The 22,663-nt window shown below is 44.0% G+C and overlaps 1 protein-coding gene across 1 annotated transcript in view; it reads right to left on the bottom strand.

The window, feature by feature from the left end:
• The window catches only part of PIK3R4 (phosphoinositide-3-kinase regulatory subunit 4), a 39,078-nt gene that overhangs the window by 6,163 nt on the left and 10,252 nt on the right, over positions 1-22,663 (bottom strand). The window contains exons 7-14 of the mRNA XM_090046400.1: positions 20,031-20,204; positions 18,424-18,569; positions 13,602-13,805; positions 12,605-12,806; positions 11,435-11,634; positions 10,313-10,523; positions 3,970-4,135; positions 3,052-3,216 (exon numbers count right to left, since the gene is read on the bottom strand). Of these exons, the coding sequence (XP_089902526.1) occupies positions 3,052-3,216; positions 3,970-4,135; positions 10,313-10,523; positions 11,435-11,634; positions 12,605-12,806; positions 13,602-13,805; positions 18,424-18,569; positions 20,031-20,204 (1,468 nt within the window). The remainder of the gene's footprint in view (positions 1-3,051; positions 3,217-3,969; positions 4,136-10,312; positions 10,524-11,434; positions 11,635-12,604; positions 12,807-13,601; positions 13,806-18,423; positions 18,570-20,030; positions 20,205-22,663) is intronic.

Raw genomic sequence — 22,663 nt, 5'->3', positions numbered from 1 at the left:
AACACACAAACAGGCGTGCTCTTAGCCCAGCATGCAAGTTTGCTCAGGAGGGGTACAAGGCCCTAGGTGGCGAGCCTCAAGGGAACAGCTGGCACAATAGTAGCCAAGCTACTAATTGTACAATGGTGGGTGGGACATGTCACAACACAAAGTTCCCCCCTGCGGCTGGGTTCCTCCCCTCTGGTATTTCCGAGGCCTTCACCTAGACAGAACCCGTAGTTCTGGCCTCCATTCAGATGAAGCCCCTGGCTCTCGGCTGTGGAGGCTGCCTGAGGACTCCAGGCACATGGGATCAGGAGCATTACAACCTCCCCTTGTGAGGTTTGCCCTGCAGTGGAGTCTCGGGAATGCCAGATACTAGAGCTCCAGACCACGTTGCAGAGCCTGTGTGCCATCAGGGATGGCAAACAGGAGACTGACTCCTACTGCCAGGCCCTTCACCCCAAAAAAGAAGAGGGAAGATCTAGGTCGCCTGCCAGGACAAGGCAGGCCAAGAGGCACTCCCATACTGTCCAGCCAGGGGGTTGGACAAAGGTTGTCTCCAGCCCCAAGACTCACCATACCAAGGCCACCACCACCCCCGGATCTCTGCAACAGGTACAAACCCCTTGAAGCACCAGTAGAGCCTGCAGAGCTGCCAGCTCCTGCAAGTGAGGAAGAAATGTGACCAGCTATCATCCCCAAGATGAAATACAAAGTGGTCATTGTGGGAGACTCTGTCTTGAAGGGGACAGAGGGAACAATCTGTTGCCTCAACCCCTTACCTCGGGAGGTCTGCTGCCTCCTGGGAGCCCATATCTGGGATGTGGCCAAGAGGATCCCAAAACTTATCCGGCCCTCTAATGACTACCCCATGCTCCTTATCCACATGGGCACAAATTACATGGCTCAGACCAATCCCAGTCAGGTCATGAATGGCTACAGGACTCTGGGAGCAGGGCTCAGGTGTTTTTTTTATCTTGGTCCTTCCAGTTACAGGTCATGGCCTGAGGAGGGAGAAATGAACTGAGGCAGTAAACAGAAGACTGCAGCACTGGTGCCATCGTGAAGGCTTCAATTTCTGCAGCCACAGTCTGCACTTCAGAGAGAGAGGCAGTAGTCTGTTGGGAAGAGATGGCCTCCACCTCACTCCACTGGGAAAGAAGCTCTTCTCAGCCAGAATGGCTGACCTGCTTGACCAGGCTTTAAACTAAGCTTGCAAGGGGATGGGTGGATAGCCACCAGAGCAAGCTCAACAAGCATCAACCACAAAATCATCAGGTTAGGATGCTCAAGTGAACCTACTCCTATGCCCAGGAACAGAGCTTCTCCATGAGTACAAGGAAACCTAGGAACTCTAATGGCATACTTACTTGCCTGTACACTAATGCTAAGAGTTTGGGGAATAAACAGGAGGAACTGGTCCTTTTGCTAACAAAAGTATCTACAATCTCATAGCAATAACGAAGACCTGGTGGGACTCCTCTGACTGGACTATCGGTATAAATGGCTATACCCTGTATAGGAGAAATCGTGCTGAAAAAAGGGGCGGTGGTGTAGCTCTCCATGTAAAGGAAAGCTACACGTCCCTACAAGCTGAGATTGGCACCCAAGGAGGACGACTGGAGACCCTTTGGGGAATATGATGGGAACATGGTGAAGGGGATACAATGGTAGGCATCTATTACAGACCTCCAAATCAGGAACAAGAGCTTGACCAAGAATTTGCCAGTGCATGGTTGTCATAGGAGACGTCAACTGCCCGGACATCTCATGGGAAGAGCACTTAGCCAAGTCCAATCAGTCTCAAATCTTCCTTACATGCGTGGATGAGCTCTACCTGTCCCAAGATGTTTAGGGGGTGACAAGAGGTAAGGAGCTGCTGGACCTGGTACTGGCCAAAGGGGATGATCTAATCAGCAACATAAGAAATCGAAGGGAAGCTGGGTGACAGTGAACATGTGCTGATCACTTTCACCATCCATTGCAAAGCTGGCAAGTCAGCCAGCAATGCGGGAGTCCTCAACTTTAGGAAAGCTGACTTTCATAAGCTCAGGAGGCTTGTTCTTGAGGCCCTGAGAGGCCATGATACTACAAATAGCCCAGTTATGCAGTTGATTTTGACACAAAATCAAGGTTTTGTATTTCAGACAAAAGAGTACAATCTAGTAGGGATATTTTTAAGCTGGGCTGCTAGCATGTAGGAGGCCCCAACCTAATATGGAACTTGTATTCAAGGGATCAAAAAGACTGAACCATAAATAATATAAAGCAGCACAAAATAGTTAAGAAAATATACTATCCAATATGACCAGGTTCAGGCTTGATATCAGGAGGCATTACTTTATGGTTAGGGCTGCCAGTCTCTGGAATGGGCTCCCAAGGGAGGTGGTGCTCTCCCCTACCTTGGGGGTCTTCAAGAGGAGGTTGGATATCTGGCTGGGGGATTATGATCCCAGCACTCATTCCTGCCCATGGTAGGGGGTCGGACTTCATGATCTGTTCAGGTCCCTTCCAACCCTAGAAACTATGAAAAGTTTAGCAAAGGCTCCAATTGGCATTAATCTCTCCACTGTTTAAAGCCATCTCCACACTACCTCCTGCTTGTTTATCCTTCATTCCAGAAAAAACTTGAAGGAATATTTACAAGCGCAAAGCCAAAGAGCATGACATACATTGTGAACATGATTTCACAGATTTCACAGACATTTGGGCTAGAATGATGTAAGACTTCAAAAATTTTACAAATGATATTTAGCAGTTACTGAATGCCTCTGGGGACTTCAACTTGCTTTAGAAACGTTAATTAAATGAAGTGAGGAGGCAAGTAAATACCAGGCCTCACTTTACAGAGAAATACTGAAGAACAAGAAAACTGAGTAATTTATTTAAGATTGAAGGGAAGTTAGCAAGACATCTGGATAAATAGCCTATATCAACCTGCTCTAATCCCTGTACTTCAGTGATTAAAACTGAATGCCCTTTCAATCCTTCTTTACTGAAGTGGCATGGCATTACTGATAAGAGCACACTAGTACAATACAGTACATGAACTCTGCTGTAGATACATACCTGCTCTGTATTGGGTGAATTTTGGGGGATTTAGGAAGCTTTGAAGCTTCAATCCCAAGAAGCTGGATGGCACCATTATCTGACGCAATAGCTAAGTAATGAGAGCCTTGGCAAAAAGTAAGCGTCTTGACATGTCCTCCAATCCGAGAGTATGTCAGAATTGACCTAAATGGTGGTGGGGGAGAAAAAAGGGAAACTGTTTCCAGCAGTGACACAAGTTACCTAGCAGACTCAAAAAACCCCAAACCTGCTTCTCTCCACCACCAAAAACAACAACTGTTCCTTATAAGAATAAGAAGATCCTACAGTTAACTGCTTCAGAATTGGAAACTGTTGATATACAAGTTGACTGCACAACCTTAACTCTCCTACTGTACACATGTATATCACAAAAGGTCTCTCAACATCACACTATTCAAGTTGCTTCAGCACACACTAGTCTATAGATACAATAAGAAATAAAACGCTTGCAAACTTAGGGTGCCTATACATAAACAGTGCATTGGAGCAGACTCAATTAAGAGTCTGCTGGAGCATAGTAATTACCATGCTTCAGCAGCCTCCAGTGTCTCATGTATCAGTGTTCCCATGCTTCAAAATGGCAGTGGAGGAGCTTTATCTAAAGCTTGTTCAATGAGCTTTAAATAAAAAAAATGCAGGGACATTGATACATATGACACTCCAGGTTTAGTCAGAGCGGCTCTCAGAGTACATGTATAAATGCTCTTAAATTTGAGTTATGACAGCAAAATTAAAACTAATGGTCCAGTGCATCTTTGCTGAGTTTTGTACACTTAAGTATTCAAACCTAATGGTCTCCCTTTAACAGCTCTAAGAGCAATTCCAGGTTTAGTCGCAATTTATAACCATTTTTTCCCAAAAACAGAAGCTGCACAATTCTGTCAATCTTAAAGATACCTAGTTGTGGTGGTTTTTCCCTCCATTTTTTGGCTGTTCCAGATTTTCACCGTGCCATCGTTTGAGCATGTGGCAAAAATGGAATGTTCATCTGAAACTCGAATGCGGTTCACTGCCGACTTGTGCTCATGAAGGTGAGCCACCAGCAGCCCTTTGGGACGCCATCCTACAGAAAGAGCAACAGGTTCGTGGTTTACTTGCAAATACAAATGAAAAATGGATATTTCTGCCTGATCTTCCTCACCAAGCAATCGTTTGAAATGTGCTTGGGGAATATGCAACACCAGAAACATACTAAGTAGGGGTGCACCGATAAGAGATTTTTGTGGCCGATACCGATAGATGATTTTTAAGGAAGGATATCAGCTGATACCAATCCAATTTCCAATACCAGCCTCATAGTACTGAGAGCTGCCTTTAACTGGTAAGTCTGGTGTGGGGGGAGGGGGAAGGGGAAGAGGCAGGGAAGTGGTATAGGGGGGCAGATCAACCCCATGGGGAGGGAGAAGTGGGGCTGGAGCTGGGGCAGGCAATGTCCAGCCGGGGCAGGGCAGACAGGGGACAGAGCTGCGGCTTGTCCGGGGGGCATGGGGACAGGCCTGTGTCCCCAGATCTGCATAGGGCTGCAGTCACAAATTCACTGTAGCCCCTTCCCAGCGCCGCAGCCGCCTGACCCAGCGCAGCCCTACCCAGCCGGTAAGAGCTTGGCACAGCCTCGGCCCTGGCCCCGGCCTGCCCCACGCAGATCTGGGGCACATGCCCTCCCCTCCATGCTCTCCCAGACAAGAGGCAGGAGCCGCTGGATGAATAAGTGAGTGCAGGACGAACCTCTGGACCAGTGGCTCCCAGCCAAGTGGCGCACAGCAGTGGGAGCTGCCCCCTCATTTTTTCCCCGCAGGGGCCTTGATCTGGATGAGCTGCAGCTCTGTCCCACACCTGCCCCGCTCTGGCTGGGCAGTGCTTGTCCCTGCCCCATCCCCACTCCTTCCTCCCTGCAGGAGCCTCCATCTGCCCTCTCGCCACTTCTGTCCCCCTTCCCTCCCAGACTTGCCAGCTGGAGGCAGCTCTCCACACTGCTGGGCTGTGCTCCTCACCACCTGTGTTGCACCGCGGCTGCACACATGCACGACCCATTTATTGGCCAAATTATTGGCCTGATATGGCTGATTTCCGATATAGTAAATTTTCTTTATATAGGTAACGATCCAATACCAGACTGATGTATCAGTGTACCTCTAATACTAAGCAAACTGTACATACATCAAAACACAAGATTTAGCCACTAACACCCAGATCTTCAAAAGGTATATTTACACCTGATACCTATTAATATCAGTGAGAATTAGGGGTGCCTGGAGGCTGCTCCAACACACTGTAATTACAACACGTCAGAACAGACTTGATTAATCGAGTCTGCTGAAACATGCCAATTAGCATACTGCAGCCAGCCTCCGTGTCTCAGTTATCAGTGTCCCTGCTCTTCAAAATGGTGGTAGAAGTGCTTTAACTAAAGCTTGAACGAACTTTAGTTAAAATGTCCTGTCACCATTTTGAAGTATGGGGACCCTGATACACAAGATGCTGCAGGCACTTCAATCAGAACAGCTTTCAGAGCCACTCAAATTAAAGCAACCCCTCCCTAACCCCCAGAGCATGTGTAAAAACACCCTAGATGTCTAAATACCTGGGAAGAATTGGTCCCAGGTTTACCAGTACTCAAGAGGATATTTTAGGATAGCCAAAAGCAAGAGACAATATTAGGGGGTTTTTTGTTTGGTGTTTGGGATTTTTTTGGTTTGTTTTTTTTTTTTTTTTACTTATATACGTTCAAATATGTTCTCTTACATCAACAGTCTTTGAAACTAGTCTCTGATGATGGTGAATCTAATTTCAGCGTAAGAGAAATCCATAGAAAAGACTGAGGCTTTAAGGATATTGTGGGCCAATCTTCCCCTCTCAGGACCCCCTACTCAAGTGCTGGGAGCTGCTCTGAAAACGGATATCTCAATCATGGGCTTTTAAGATGTCAGGACCTAAACAGAAGCCACTCCACTGGCATTTGGAAAACAGCAGTGCAGTGCCATTACTTGGCATCGTGGGGTAGAGGAAACCAAGCTCTGAAGTTCTGCTAGGCTCAGAGCCTGCTACAGAATGAAAGCTTCCCAACCACCTTGGGAGGAGTCACTTAGGAAATAAAGTTCAAGCCCATGGACAAAAGGCTTTGCTGCTACTCTGCCACCAACTTCAGGGCTGCTACCAGCAGGAAGCTTAGAGAAAGCATAGATTGGATGTTAACACCACCAGCTTGATGCATGTTAAACAAATAGGAACAGGTTACATCCTGGCAGCAAGCTGCATTTAATATACGTCTCCTACTCCTGTTATTAGCCACAGCAGTACCTTCACACCTCTGGCTTTCAGTCATGAGAGACACATTTTGACTGCTGGAAGAGGGTTGCCAGAGAATTCGCCAATGTCGTCACTGCTTGAACCCGGAAAGAGGGTTTTATCTTTGCTTTATGACAGGCACCCACTTTATCTGGCAGTACTAATGGTCAGCAGCAGCTCTTGGTGTATGTGTGTGTGTCACTGTTTCTTTCTCCCACCCAACATCTCATTATAAGCCCATCACAAATACTGCTCATAAATCAGAAAGGAACAGCAGGTACCATTAAAGTGAAGGCTTAAGCTCAAAGACTTAAGCTCAATCATGAATTTTCAGAGTTACTGATGGTAGATTAAAAATATCACAAACTGCAGAGCAAAAACAGGATTAAAATATCTCGTGGGTTCTCAAATTAACCAGATCAAAGTTGCATGACTACAGAAAAGCAGAGAGCCAGAATGTACAGGTAGTCCACATTTACTTGCTTGGATCTCAATTCTCAATCTGCACACCAGTGTCCAATATTCTTCAGAAACCAGACTGCAATTGCAGCACTGTAACTGGCAGCTCTGCTTACTTTGTATATTATGGGGTTCTGATCAACCTTAACATCTGATACTGACTGACTGACTCTGGAATGCTTCATGTTGCAGCCTTAATGTTCCATTGACAATATTTTCTGCATTATTTATATATTCAATAAGACATCGTGGAAACTGTTCTCACTCCATATGAAACCTAGTCAAAGTGCTTAAAATCACTGCTTCCGACTGCAGGGCCAATCTAAGTGATGCAGCATTCTTTTTTCTCACAAAGGGCAATGTATCTGGACTCATTTCCTATATGTTTCTTTCAAGGAAAGATTCTAGGAACATTACCAACAAATGGAGATTAATAAGGTATGAGATTAGTGTTGGGAGCAAAATATGAATATTTTCCTGGCACTCTTTAGGGTAGAACAGGTCAGCTGTCTGCTGTCCCTGGGACACGTTATGCTTTTCACGCTCATAAGACTCTCTTCAAAAAAGAAATGTATGGCTTAGCAGAAAGTACGCCTCATATGAGGAATCACTTTATATATCAGTCAAAATGATCAAGATTTAGTGTTTACTTCTTGGACAACAACCTCCCACATGTTGCTTCGTTTAAAATGGGAGCTACAGATGTTTAGAACTGAGCATTACAACACTTCACAATTGGCAGATTGACCTCTATGGAAGTCCCAGCCCAAGTAACATGCCTAAGCTCCATAGGCCTATAAAAGGCCTGGGGAGAATTAGGCAAATCCCACTCTGAAGCACAACCACCAGCATGGTGAACAGGGCTCACTACAGATCGGAAAGCTGGGCTAGGGACAACGGGATGATGTGTGAGGCAGACAAATATAAGATGCTACACTTCAGTCCCTGGCACATATTATATTTATGCTTTGATTACTGCGTTAATTCAAAAAAAATGTGACATCTTTGTGGCTGGTTTATATGGTGCCATGTTGCATGTCCCATTATCCAGATGCTGCCAACCAGCTAATTGTCAGCACTGGGACCTAGGCAGCACCAGGAACCTGGCTGGTCTGCCAGGACCCAGCACCTTAAAGAGCCTTACTCTGAAGCCCCCAGTCTTTAAGGCACCAAGTACCAGTAAGCGTCAGGGCATGGGGCAGCTCCAGAACCTAGGACACAGCCATCCCCCATCTGATACTGAGGATCGGCCAGTGATCGGCCAGTGAACCAGAACCAGGGCTTCCCAGTTCTGAATCCCCACACTCAGCTGGGCATCAGGTTGTAGCACTGGGCAGCTTTGGGGTCTGGGACAAAACCACCCCCTGCCCAACTGGTGGTACTGATCTGGAAGTAGCTCTGAATTCCAACCCTGCTCTATCCCTGAGGAAGCTGGGCACATTTGAAGGAGAGGCCCAACACAAGCAGTGGGGATGAGAAAGTTCTTTAAACCGGCTCAAGCAACAGTGGGAACTCTCTCCAACCCCTACTGCACATGCTTCTTTTAAAAAGGGCCCAGAGTGAGCAGCTGGAGGTGGGGGAGCATCTCCTGACCCCCACTGTATGTGCTAGTTTAAAGAGAATAAGAAACATCCCCAGCTGCGCTCACTTGTTTAAAGATCTGCCCAGCACTATCAGTTGGGGATGAGGAAGCTCTCCCTTTTCCCACTTCTTGTACCAGCACCTCTTTAAAGGCTCCAAGACCTTTAAAAGGAGGCATAAAGTTGGGGACCCCAGCTCCACACCCACTTTTTTTTTTTTTACACTCCCTGACACCCATAAAAGTGACACCTAGAGCGTACAGAGCTTCTGGTTCCCCAGCTGCCACTTTTGTTCATGGGTGGGGAAGCTTCCCATTCCTTAGCTGCAGGTTTTCCCCAGCACTGGCAGCTGGCACTCATGAAATTGGAATTGGAGGAATTTTAGGCTCCATTCCCAAAATTGCATGACTTGCCATCGGCGTTCTCTCTAAGCTGTGTGGTGTGAGCAGCCATGCAGATGCACTCATGCTGCACTGCCAGATGTGCTTGCGCACACCACACAGCTTAGAGGGAATGCTGCTTGCTGTACACATCTAGCAAGGCAGGTTGCACAGTTTGGAGAATGGGGCATAAAATTCCTGCCTCCAATTGTACAACTGCCTTAATGTCTGCCTGAAGCCTTAGGGGAGAATAATGAAAGCACACATACTGAATGCATGCCAACTAGCAGTCTGGCTGGATCACACACACACACACACACAACATGAGGCAGCAACGTGCCACAGTTGCAAAAACAAAAAAATCCCCCAATATAAATGCAATTTGGACCATATCAACAAGAGTATTAGGTGCAAGACTCAGGAGATGATATAGTGCAACTCTACTCAGTATTGGTTAGGCCTCATCTAAAGTATTGTGTGCTCTTTCGGGTTCTGTTTTTTTGAAGGATGTGGACAAGTCAAAGGGGGTCTCTGGAGACAGGCAACAAAAATGATCCTGGGGTTGGAAGGTAAGTTGTAGAGGTGTTCTTTCTAGGGAGAGAACTAGACATATTTAACTTGGAGAAAAGCAATTACAGTCAGAACATGCTAGAAGTCTTCAAATATGCCAGCCTTCAATGGTTTGAAATTGAAGCAAAGTAGATTTAGATTAGATGTCATTCAAAACTTCCTCATTGTTAGAATAGTAAGACAGTTGAAAAGACTGCTGAGGGAAGTTATGAGATCTCTCACTGGAGGCTTTCAAGAGGAGGCTAGGTAAGCATTGGACAGGGATGATTTAGGAGTGGCGTTCCTGTACTGATGGTTGGACCAGATGAGCCTTGTGGTTCCTTTCAACCCTCTGTTACACAGCCAACCACAAACACTAAAGAGGCATGTGTTAAGCCCCAGGCACCTAAATTCTGAGCTGTAGGGAGTTACCTATTATGACTCCTTCTAGAGTTGATGATCAGGAACTTATTCACTCCTCAGCTTTTTAAGATATTGTTGAAAGAAAACATAACAACGATTTTTACACAACAGCTTAGTAGCTAGAGCAGTCAACCAAAGAACTGGTGAGCCAGGTTTAGTTTCTTCCTCTATCAGAGGAGGTTCAAACCTACCATTCTCAACTCCTGGAGGAGTGCCCTAACTACCAGGCTGTGGCCTAGACCAACTTGATGAAACTGTTCATTTCTTCTGTTGAAGCTGCTCTACTATGGAGAAAGAATTCAAGATTTGATGAGCCAGAGAGAGCGAGCAAGTAAGCATGCATGTGTGATTCTAGTCCAGTATTTAGGGCATCACTGAGAAAAAGTAGTTTCTACTCCTCTTCCAAGAGCTCTTTATGTATTTTATCCAATTACAGTTTAATGTAATGTGCAGATTCCCTAACCAAACAATTTTTCCTCCTTAGCATTTCAACTTTCCCCAAGGATGAATGTAGTTTAAAAGATTTCAACTTCTATCTAATGACACCAGGAACTTGGACATTACCTGGAGGTGGTGGCTTGCTTTCCCATTCAGCATTCTCCATCATCTGTTTGGCGAGCCTTTCTGCATTGCACTGTTCTCGCTTCTGCTGAATTAACTGCTGGAGTTCCGTTTTACAAGTAGTGATGCGTAATTGGTAAGTGGAGGGGGATGCTGTACTGCTTAAAACCTGTATAGTTGGTTTCCTGGTTTGGATGACAGTTCCATCACTTGCCTATAAGCCGTAAGCATTAAAAAAATTGCATAAATCAATTAACACTTCATGCTGAAGAAAGCAAAAAAGCATCATCTCTTAAACTGTTAGTGGTAACTAGAGATAAAAATTAAAACCTAAGAATTCAGTATGTAAGCAAATTATCAGCTTGAACACAAAAATGAAGGCCAAAAAGTGTGGATGTTCAGAAGCCACAACCAACATGAGACTCGAATCAAAGTGTCTCATTTGCATGGCAACTTAAAATACAAATATAAAATTACTAATGAAAAATGGAACAACAATTTTGCATTAACTGCACAGTTTCCATTCTGTGTTTTTTACCAAAACACAACTCCTATAGCAGCAGTTACTGCTTTCCTAACACAAAGAATGGCAGTTACCAAATAATAACTTGCTTACATCAGACTAAAAATAAAAGCTCTAATCATTTCCACTGTAGTTCTAGAATTAGAAAGGGGGTCACAGCTAGCTAAGACAGTCCCAACCCTGCAAAGTGATCCACTCAGACAGCCCCTTACCTCCACACCAAACATTTAGAAAGGTCATAAACCCTCACGTTCCAAAGCAGAAGTCAACCCTGAACTACAGAAGGATAGAAATGGTTCTTTTTCATCTGGCTACTCCATTGTTGTCTACTGCCAAGATTTTTGCATCTTCCTCTGTTCTGGTACTGACTGCTGTTAGGCACAGGGTATCTGAGTAGTAATCCATCTGCTCAGGAACTGCTCTACCAGATCATATGTTCCACTGAAATTCTGGATATAGGGATTTACCCACACAGAGCAACATTTGATATTTGGATAGGCTGGACCACATAGAGCAATGTCCGATGCTTAGATATTAAAGTGAGTCCTCCTATTTAAATATATGTAATTTAAAAAAATGCAATGTGAGGTTTTCAGGAATACCTGTGGAGAGGATGACAAAGCAGCACATATACCAGCAGAAGACTCAGAACGAAGAGGTTTTCCAGTCTGAATTGCCTCTTGGTCAGTAGGTTGTCCGTGCCCTTTAGGTAGGGGCTGGGAGATGTTAGATGGCTCCAAAGACCCAAACATACTCTTCCATTCTTCATTTACATTTGATTCTTGCTTTGCATGTTTTCTAGCTATACACAACACCAAAGAATAAAGATGACTTTAACATTTAATTTATTCATCATTCACTTAAATGAATCATGACTTTAGCACTAGTGTGACCTCATGTATATACATGAAGATTTATTATGACATTAAGTTTACCAAAAGAAAAACAGTCTGTTGGGTTAGTTAAATCAGCTGGTAAGGCAACAAGCGCAAACAATACAAACAAATAGTAAATGTCCTATTTACACATTCTTAATCCTCAGGCTGCCTTGTTCAGGATCTTGCTAAATCCCCTTACAATTTGAATATCTAGAAGGGATAAGGGATTAGGCTCTAAGCGATGACATATTTAGCCTTTTAATGTCAATCCAATATTGGCCCTGGAGAGTGGCTAGTTTATAACAATGTTAGGCAAAAAAAAACAAACAAAAAAAACCCTTTTCTAGCATGACGGCAATCACCATCTAAAGGTCAAAGTTTCCAATTATAATTAAGAAATGTATTTTAAAAATTCCTTTTGAGGTTATTTGAAAGCTGCAAATGAGAAAGAGACAAGCAGAAAATGGGATAGATTAAAACCAAGCAAAAGCAATACACAACTAAAGGCAAGATGAGTAAGCAGGCCAATAATTTAAGATGAAGCACTGACTTAACATGTTCACTTTTTAAACTAGTCTAAAGTTGAGCCTACAGCATGAAAAAAAAATATACTTGTATTTTAAAGTTATATGGTGTACAAGAAGGACATGTTTTGCTTATTACCATCCCAAATGGAGATGAATAGATTTAAACCCCAGTTACTTAGATGTAAAGTGTTTCAGTCCACTACTGACCCAATGGAGGTAACCAATCTCTTTCTCAATACTTATAGAGCAATTCTATGAGTAAGTTTTACTTCAAATAACAGTTTAGACTGAATTTTTGGGAAGTTTCCTGAACATATTGAAGACTTAACAGCATGACCCACCAGAAAATAAAACAGAGTACACTAACCACGTTTGTCATCAGGTTCCTGTTTTGTTTTAACAAGATCAACTTGTCTCCCAGTTATTCCCAGAGCTGCCAAGTCGATCACTCCTTTTTGAGAACTGTCATGCAAGTGGCTCTGGTCCACAATATTGGCCTTCGCTTTATTGGATTTTAGCATAAAATCTTTTAGTGCTAACAGCTTGTCTTCCTCCTCTTCAGTCATCCCCTACAAATAGAATGTCACTTCAATTCAAACAAGGAGAGACAGGAAGCAGCAAGATTTATTACTAGTTCAGAAGTAAATGGAATGAGACACTCCCAGAACTTAAGATAAATTTCTACCCTTTAACATGCATTGAGAACATTGCTATATTGTGAGAATAATTGTTCCCTGGCATCCTCAACCAGCAATACAACTTTAGGTATGGTTAAAGAGTAGAACAGTGACAGTGATGGTGGCTTATGTGTCCTCTCACAGGAGTTTAACTTTAGCTGACAATGAAAGAGAAGGGAGCAAAACATGGAAGGTCTTCACTTTTTCATTCAATGCATCAGGCAGGGCCAGCCCACTCTGCCTTATGACCTCTCACCAGTCAGTGAGAAGGGTCCAGTGTTGGGTCTTCGCAAAAATTAAGTTGTCTTTCTTTGCAGGGTTGTTTGCTTCCGTTGCTTGAAGGCCTCTAAACATTACAGCTCCTCCCCACTGCTGTACCTGTTTATGGCACATCTTTTTAAAATGCTTCCTTAACTTGTAAAAGCTACATTCTGTAAGCACAAGTCAACACGACTAACTTCTGGTTACTGAAGAAGTGTTTGTAGGATCAGGACCTTAGATTGTGAGAGCTCCTCATAATGGGGACTGTTTCCCCAAGTGTTTGTGGAGGATCTTATCACTACAAATCTTCCAGTCTAGTGGTGTGGAGGGGAGGGGAGGTTATGGAGCGGGAGGAGAGGGGGCACATTCTGCATTACTAAGGACAAATAAATAAATTAAATTAAACTAAATTAAATTAATAATCACTTGAGAAAGCAGCTTTTTTAGCAGCTGTGCAATTGCTGGGTCCTCAGGAGGTGGACAGTCAGGTAGAGTGCCATTCCGTTTTTTCTGACGCATCTGAAGATGTCTGAAAAGGCTTGCAATGTCTTTTGATCTTAAAACATAATCAAATATGGAGCGGCTTACTGGTTCTTTTAAGACACTCAACAGAACTATTTCTTTATCCATCTGCAATTCAGGGGAAAAAAAACACAGAGAAGCTATGAGCAAAAACAAAAGCATCTGACATCTGCGAAAATGAACAACCAACAGCCAAAAGGTCATTGAAAAGGTCAGGTTATCACAATTTAATAAAAGGAAAAAGGAGCAGTTTTATGAAACACTAACAAACCTTCAGAGGAACAAACCACATTTGTTTAAAGAATCTACTACCAACTCTTCTTAATGAAGCCGCTTTCAAACTAGTACTGCAAAAATATCAGCTACTTCCTAATAACTGCACTCATTAATACTAAGCAGCAAACTGAATATAAATCCCGCTTTATATTTATTTAAAGATAAAAATAGTTTTAAAATATAAACTAAAAAAAGATCTCTCATGTTTCAATAACATTCCTTTGTGCTCAGAAGGATGCTCAAGTAGTTTTTAAAGTAGTAAGTGACCTGTATATAAAGCATACCATGGCTTTGGTTTTTTTGACCATGGCACATTCTTCCATGAAGAATTGCTAGGAAGAGACAGGATCCATCTGACAAAGAGAGGGAAGAGCATCTTTGCAGACATGCTCGCTAAGTTAGTGAGGAGAGCTTTAAACTAGCTTTGTGGAGGGATAGAGACCAAAATCCTGATGTAAGTGAGGAAGTGGGAGACCTAGAAGAAGCACAAGGAAGGGGCAACAGAGGAGGCCTCCTTGTTCTTCCCAAGAAACTAAAACAATCAGCTAGTTACCTCAGGTGTCTGTACATGAATGCACAAAGCCTGGGAAACAAACAAGAAGTCCTCACACTGTCAAGGAACTATGATGCGATTGGAATAACAGATTCTTGGTTGGCTAGCTCACATGACCAGGGTACTGTCATGGATGGCTACAAACTGTTTAGGAAAGACAGATAGTGGAGAAGAGGAGAAGGAGCTCTGCTATATGTAAAAGAGCTCCAGTGTAAAACTGGAGATAGGGCTATTGAAAGTCTCTGGGTTCAGGTCAGAGGACAGAAAAACAAGTGTGATGCTGTGATGGGTGTCTGCTATAGACCACCAGACCAGGAAGATGAGGTAGATGAGACTTTCTTCAGAAAACTAGCAGAAGTAAAGGGGGGGTCTCATGGGGGACTTCAATCACCCCAACATCTCCTAGGAGGGCAATACAGCAGTGCACAGGTAACCTAGGAAGTGTTTGGAGAATGTTGGAGATAACTTCCTGGTGCAAGTGCTGGAGGTACCAACTAGAGGCTGTGCTCTTCTTGACCTGCTTCTCACAAATGGGGGAGAATTGGTGGGCGATATAGAAGTAGATGGCAACTTGGGCAGCAGTGACCACAAAATAACAAAGCTCAGGATCCTGACAAAAGGAAGAAAGGAAAGCAGCAAAGTACAGAGCCCTGTGACTCTCTCAGAGAAATGATGGACAAGATCCCCCGGGAGGCCAGTCTGAGAGGGAAAGAAATCCAGAACAGCTGGTTGTATTTTAAAGAAACCTTACTGAGGGCACAGGAGCAAATCATCCTGATGTGCAGAAAAAAAAAGCAAATATGGCAGGCAACCAGCCTGGCTTAGCAGAGTACTCTTTGGTGAGCTCAAACAGAAAAAGGAAGCTCACAAGAAGTGGAAGCTTGGACAGGTGACCAGGGAGGAGTACAAGAATATTGCTTGGGCATGCAGGGATGAAATTCTTTTGTAGACATTTGGGCTGGAACGGACCTCGGAAGATCATCGAGTCCAGCCCCCTGCCCAAAGGGCAGGAAGTTAGCTGGGGTCATAGGATCCCAGCAAGATAAGCATCCAATTTGCTCTTGAAGGTGAATCAAGAAGGTCAAAACGCAATTGGAGTTGCAGGTAGCAACGGACCTGAAGGGCAGCAAGAAGCGTTTCTACAAATATGTCAGCAACAAGAGGAAGGTCAGAGAGAGTGTGGGTCCCTTACTGAATGGGGGAGGCAACCTAGTGACAGATGATGAGGAAAAGGCTGAAGTGTTCAATGCCTTTTTTTTACCTCAGTCTTCACAAGACTGTTTAAGGAGCACAGTATAGGGAGAAGGTAAGTAGCCCTCAGTGGTGAAAGAACAGGTTAGGGACTATTTAGACAAGCTGGATGTGTACAAGTCCATGGGGCTAGATGCAATGCATCCAAAGGTGCTGACGGAGCTGGATGATACAACTGCAGAGCTATTGGCCATTCTCTCTGAAAACTCATGGCAAATCGGGGGAGGTTCCGGACAACTGGAAAAGAGCAAATATAGTGCCCATCTTTAGGAAAGGGAAGAAGGAGGATCCAGGGAACTACAGACCAGTCAGCCTCACCTTAGTAACTGGAAAAATCATGGAGCCAGTCTTCAAGTAAGCCATTTCTAAGCACTCAGAAGAGAAGAAAGTGATCAGGAACAGTCAGCATGGATTCACCAAGGGCAAGTCATGCCTGACCAACCTCATTGTCTTCCAGGATGAAATGACTGACTCTATGGATGCAGGGAAAGCAGTGGATGTGATATACACTGACTTTAGCAAGGCTTTTGATATGGTCTTCCACAGCATTCTTGAAAGGAAGTTAAGAAAGTATGAGTTTAATGAATGGACTGTGAGGTGGATAGAAAGCTGACTGGATCAGCAGACTCAACAGGTAACAATCAATGGCTCAAGGTCTAGTTGGCAGCCAGTATCAAGTGGAATACCCCAAGGGCAGGTCCTGGGGTCAGTTTTGTTCCATATCATCATTAACAAACTTGTAGATGGGATGGAGCGTACTCTCAGCAAGTTTGCAGATGACACAAAGCTGGGGGAAGTAGTAGATATACTAGAGGGTAGGTCTAGAATTCAGAGTGATCTACATGAATTGGAGGATTGGGGCAAAAGAAATCTCATAAGGTTCAACAAGGATATGTGCAAAGTCTTGCACTTAGAACAGAAGAATCCCAGGCACCACTAGAGCCTGTGGACCGACTCGCTGGGCAGCAGCTCTGCAGAAGAGGACAATAAGTCAGATACGAACCAACAGTGTGCCTTTGTTACCAAGAAGACTAACAGCATACTGGGCTGCATTAGTAAAAACACTGCCAGCAGATTGAGGGAAGCAATTATTCCATTCTATTCTGTACTGGTGAGGCGATATCTGGAGTCGTGTGTCCAGTTTTGGGCCCCCCACTACAGAAATGATGCAGACAAACTGGAGAGAGTCCAGCAGAGAGCAACGGAAATGGATTAGGGGTCTGGTCCACAACAAGACTTATGAGGAGAGGCTGAGGGAACTGGACTTATTTAGTCTGCAGAACAGAAAAGTGAGTGAGGATTTGATAACAGCCTTCAACTACCTGACAGGTGGTTCCAACGAGGATGGAGCTAGACTTTTCTCAGTGGTGCCAGATGACAGAACAAGGAACAATGGTTTCAAGTTGCAGATAGAGAAGTTTAGGTTGGATTTTAAGAAAAACTCTGTCATTAGGAGGGTGGTGAAGTACTGAAATGGGTTTCCTAAAAAGGTAGTGGAATCTCCATCCTTGAAGGTTTTTAAGTCCTGGCTCGATAAAGCCTTGGCTGGAATTATCTAGTTGGAGATGGTTCTGCATTGACAAGGGGGTTGGACTAGATGATCTCCTGAGGTCCCTTCTAACCCTAATTTTCTATGATTAATTACCAGCAAAAAGAAGCTAAGCCCTTGAGGTAGAGTGAATGATTATTACTCAATAAATGCTTAATGAAGAATTGTTTATTGTTTTTAAATAGAAAATAAGAGAGCCATATGGTTGTAGAATTGTATTTTTCAGTTGGCACTTTAGTGTCAATTGCTACATGTAGGAACCATCTAGAAATTTAAGGTCTTGAATTCAATCAAAATTACTTAAAGTTGTAACATTCCATTTAGCTTATATATTTGTTTGACCCTTCTGGTTTCAAGAGCAGGGCAAAATTCTCTCAGGAGTTAGAAATGACTAATATCCATGATACAGAGCCCCTATTCTGGCTAGGATGCCAAGACGTTTTATTTGGCCAAGGACACACTTGTCACTGCCTGTGCAACAGTCCAAACACTCCAAAAAAAGTTTGTAATCTCCACCCTACCCCCACGATTGCTTTTGGCATTTTACCATTTTTAAAGAGAATCTCTATCTCATTATAACATAATGTCCTCTTGTTTGTTCATAAGGGCATTGACAAATGAATCAATTAAGAATTTAGCTATTAATGGATAGAAATACAGAAATAAGATACTTGCACTTTAGCACATGGACCACTCATCTCCTCAAAAATAGAGCCGTAATGGCCATTTCCTAGTGTCCTAAGTTCTTATGAATCTTCTAGTAGAGGTCAGAGCCAGAGATGACCATAGCAGGGTGTGGAGCCCAAATCAGCCTGTGCAGGGCCTTGACTTGGCAGTGGAGGTGGGGGTTCGAGTGGGGGGTGGTGAGCGCCTGGATGCAAAGCCAGCCCAGATCCACGGGCCCCCCCCCCAAAGCACAGGGCCCAGGGCAGTTGCCCCAATTTGCTCCCCCTCTCCCCCAGGGACAGCCCTCATCAGAGCATTTAAGTGCTTTTAACTTAGAACTAGATTGAACTTTTTACATTTTTTTAAACTGGACACTATTGCTATGGCAGAACTAATAGGGAGGATTTGTTCACATCAGTATGAATGATTACCTGAATTATTGGCTGAGTTATAAAAGGGTGGAGATAAGGCATCAGTTTGCAGTAGACATCGGCAATATTTAAATGCTGTGCTACCACAGTGATAAATCCTACTGCACCATAACGAATCCAAAGATTAGGATGGCACAGGAAAGGTGCTGGAAAAAGATTAAGATGTTAGATGGACTATTTAAAAATATACGGTTCAAACTGAAAAGACACAGCTGTCCTGTATTTGCCAGATTACACATCCACATTTGGATACCCCCAAACCCCCAAAGTATCATTTCTAAGTTCAGACCTTCCTTCTTAAGGGTGGCATGCTCAGGCCTCACAGCAATCTTTATAATGATCTTGTGGTCTTTGGAACAGGCATCTGAGCCAAGATCTTCAAATGGTATATACCTAACACTCTGCTGGAAGAATAATACTGACAGACTCTAAACAAAAAACAGTTCCAAGCCAGCACAAGGAAAAATGAGCAATACAGATGAGAATCAATCTAAATTCACACTCAAAGTATACTTGTACATGTGATAGGGGTTCAATCCCCCAAGTTTCAATTTAGGTGGCATAAAACAAAATGGTGGTTTTTAATGGAAACCCTCCGTTTCAATTTTTCCATCACAACCCAGTCCTTTTATTTATTATTGTCGGAGCCAAAGGCTGCCCCAGAGATAAGCCAACTCACTCCTGCTGGAGGGTGGGGATCAGGGGGAAGGATTGGGCTCCTTGCCACTTTTGCCTTCAGCAGGTGCCTACAGAAGGCAGTGAGGGGGCCAATCCTTTCCCCCCACCATGAAGCCTGCCTCCCCCTCCTGCGGCCGGGGTGGGAACTGCTGGCATGCTGAGTGGTCCCTGAGCTGCAGAGGACCCCGGTTCTTCTCTCTGCAGCAGCTGCAACTCCTAACGCTGCTCAGGAGGGCTACTAGTGGGCTGGGTGCTGCCCTAATTCCAACGCCGCACCTGGCCCGATCTACCTGTTCCCTAAGCCCACCCGGGGAACAATGCCCAGCAGGCTTCCAGCAAGCGGGCTCAGGGAATGTCTAGATCAGGCAGGGTGCTATCTCCGAGCTGGGGCAGCACCTGAAGTGAGGAAGACATCAGTCATAGCACAGAAGCTGCAACTCAGTGCATGGAAGAAGGAAATACAAACACAATATCAAGGAACTAATACAGGATTACAGAATCATATATCTGAAATGGACTCAAGGCCCAAGCCTGCAGAAGACCCATGCCTCTTAATACCTATTTCTGTCTGATAAATGCAGAAGAAGTAGAGAGAGAAGTGAATCTTATCGAAGCCGTACTGAAATCAGCACAAACCTCTCCAAAGCACAGACTGACAGCATGAATGAGAAAAAAGTTCTGGGAACAGAGGTTGGTTTATTTTCTTTCTGTTGCTAAAAGTAAGCTTCATTTGTTTCATAGAAATGGTTATTTTAAAACTCTAAACAACAGGCTTTGGATTAGCAGCAGGTTAGCAACAAACTGGGAGGCAGTTTTAAGAAGTCTAAGACATCTTGAGGTAAGTCATATGCTGAAAAAGTACTCTGACAGTGCAACTTTACGCACTATAAGGCCTTTTTTTAAACAGAAAAAACAGTTTGCCAACTTACCTATATCACAAGCAAAATCATAGATGTGTGGTTTTTGCAACAGCCCTAACTGACACATACATGTAAGAGCATTGAGGGCCTTATAAATGACAAATTCTTCAGCATCGCTGAGTCCTTGCTGGAGTAGTGGTTTTAGAATCGATGAACTTTGCCAACCAACATAAGCAGCAACACCTGGAATCCATCAAGAACAAGCCTTCATTGAACAGTGCAAATCAGCAGTATCCCCCCAGAAGTCCAACCAAGATAACTTACTCTGTATATACAGAGTCAATATACATTTTTTGTGAGTATTTTAATCTTTAAACATCTTTAAAGTTGATGTTCTATTCTTTTAAATTGATGTTTTCTCCACATATATTGTGTAACTTACCCCTTTTAAGGGGATTATGCACATGCATTAATAGTTGCAGAATTAGGGCCTAAGTTACTAACATTATATAACACATTGTGTTATATAGAGTCAGGAAAAATATAAAAACAAAAAGTTTGTTTGTTTCTGCTATACTCCAGGAACTTATGGTAACTGAACAAAACACGAAAAATGGAGCTAGGGAATTTCTAATATTGCAAGTGCTATGTTTTCCTCTAATTCTAAATGCAAGAAAAATGTTCAAAATGTAAATTTTCTTTTTCAGTGTTCATATCCCTGCTTTTATTAGAGATGCATAGAAAACTGAGAAAGCTGAGAATTTGGTCATAACGAAAGGAGGAGGCTATCTTTTGTATGGATTTAGTCCTGGAGCCTGCAAACTGTTTGGCATGGGCTGACCCATGAAATCACATAGAGCCTCATCAAAATCAGATTTGGATGTACATTATTACTAGCTGTAGCTTTGAGATGTTAGGATATTACAAAATAACATTTGTTGTCAAAAAACATAGGGGACGTGAAAGGATTTTTATGATGGTGTCCTTAAAAAAGCTGACTACTTTTTAATATTGCTCATCCTGGAGCAAAGTTACCCTTAATTTCAAGATAAAACCAAATTTAGAGAAGTATTCTGCCAATATAAACAATGAATTCATCCAAATCTCTTGAGCCCAAGCGACCTAAACACAACAGCAGTTTTTTAGGGAAGAACAAAGAAACATTTTTTCCTTCGAACAGACTGCCAGCAGAAATGTGTTCTTCTCCCTGCTGGGATTATCTGTCAGGATGTTATGGGTATATCCCATATGATCAGCCTCTGGCAACTGAAAGGATGCCAGACATTAATGGAGCCCAGTCCTTCTCCCTAGCTTTACCTCCATCAAGTGAACATTCTTTCCTACAAATGGCAACCATGAAAATTTTCTAGCTGATCTCAGCAAATTAAGGAGGCCATCCTTGAGGGACTGGCCCAGGCTAACAGTCTAAGGGACAGCCAGCACGGGTTTGTTGCGGGTAGGTCTTGTTTGACCAATCTCATTTCCTTCTATGACCAGGTCACCTATCACCTGGACAAGGGAGAAGAGATTGATGTCATATATCTTGACTTCAAAAAAGCCTTTGATCTGGTATCCCACGATCACCTCTTGGCCAAACTGGCCACTTGTGGCCTTGGCTCCACCACGATCCGCTGGCTGGGAAACTGGCTCCGTGGTCGGACCCAGAGGGTTGTGATTGATGGCAGTCACTCATCATGGTGCCCTGTGACCAGTGGGGTCCCTCAAGGCTCTGTCCTGGGACCCATACTGTTCAACATCTTCATTAACAATGTGGACATTGGAGTCAGGAGTGGACTGGCCAAGTTCGCCAATGACACCAAACTTTGGGGCAAAGCATCCACGCCAGAAGATAGGCGGGTGATCCAGGCTGACCTGGACAAGCTCAGGAAATGGGCAGATGAGAACCTGATGGTGTTTAACACCAAAAAATGCAAGGTTCTCCACCTTGGGAGGAAAAACCTGCAGCACCCTTATAGGCTCGGCAGTGCTACGTTGGTTAGCACTACAGAAGAAAGAGACTTGGGGGTCATCATTGACCACAAGATGAACATGAGCCTGCAATGCGATGCTGTGGCTAGTAAAGCGACCAAAATGCTGGCGTGCATCCATAGATGCTTCTCGAGCAAATCCCGGGACGTCATTCTCCCTTTGTACTCAGCCTTGGTGAGGCCGCAGCTGGAGTACTGCGTCCAGTTTTGGGTTCCACAATTCAAAAAGGATGTGGAGAAGCTTGAGAGAGTGCAGAGGAGAGCCACGCGCATGATCAGAGGTCAGGAAAACAGATCTTACGATGACAGGCTGAGAGCCATGGGACTCTTTAGCCTGGAAAAGCGTAGGCTCAGGGGTGATCTGATGGCCACCTATAAGTTTATCGGGGTGACCACCAGGATCTGGGGGAACGTCTGTTCACCAGAGCGCCCCAAGGGATGACGAGGTCAAACGGTCACAAACTCCTGCAAGACCGTTTCAGGCTGGACATAAGGAAGAATTTCTTTACTGTCCGAGCCCCCAAGGTCTGGAACAGTCTGCCAGCGGAGGTGGTTCAAGCACCTACATTGAACTCCTTCAAGAGCACACTGGATGCTTATCTTGCTGGGATCCTATGACCCCAGCTGACTTCCTGCCCTTTGGGCAGGGGACTGGACTCGATGATCTCCCGAGGTCCCTTCCAGCCCTAATGTCTATGAAATCTATGAAATGGA

This window comes from Crocodylus siamensis, chromosome 5, assembly GCF_052110815.1.
Source record: "Crocodylus siamensis isolate JL-2025a chromosome 5, ASM5211081v1, whole genome shotgun sequence".
Classification (NCBI taxonomy): domain Eukaryota; kingdom Metazoa; phylum Chordata; order Crocodylia; family Crocodylidae; genus Crocodylus; species Crocodylus siamensis.
Note: the sequence above shows the minus strand (reverse complement) of the source record. Positions and strands in the feature narration are given on the sequence as shown.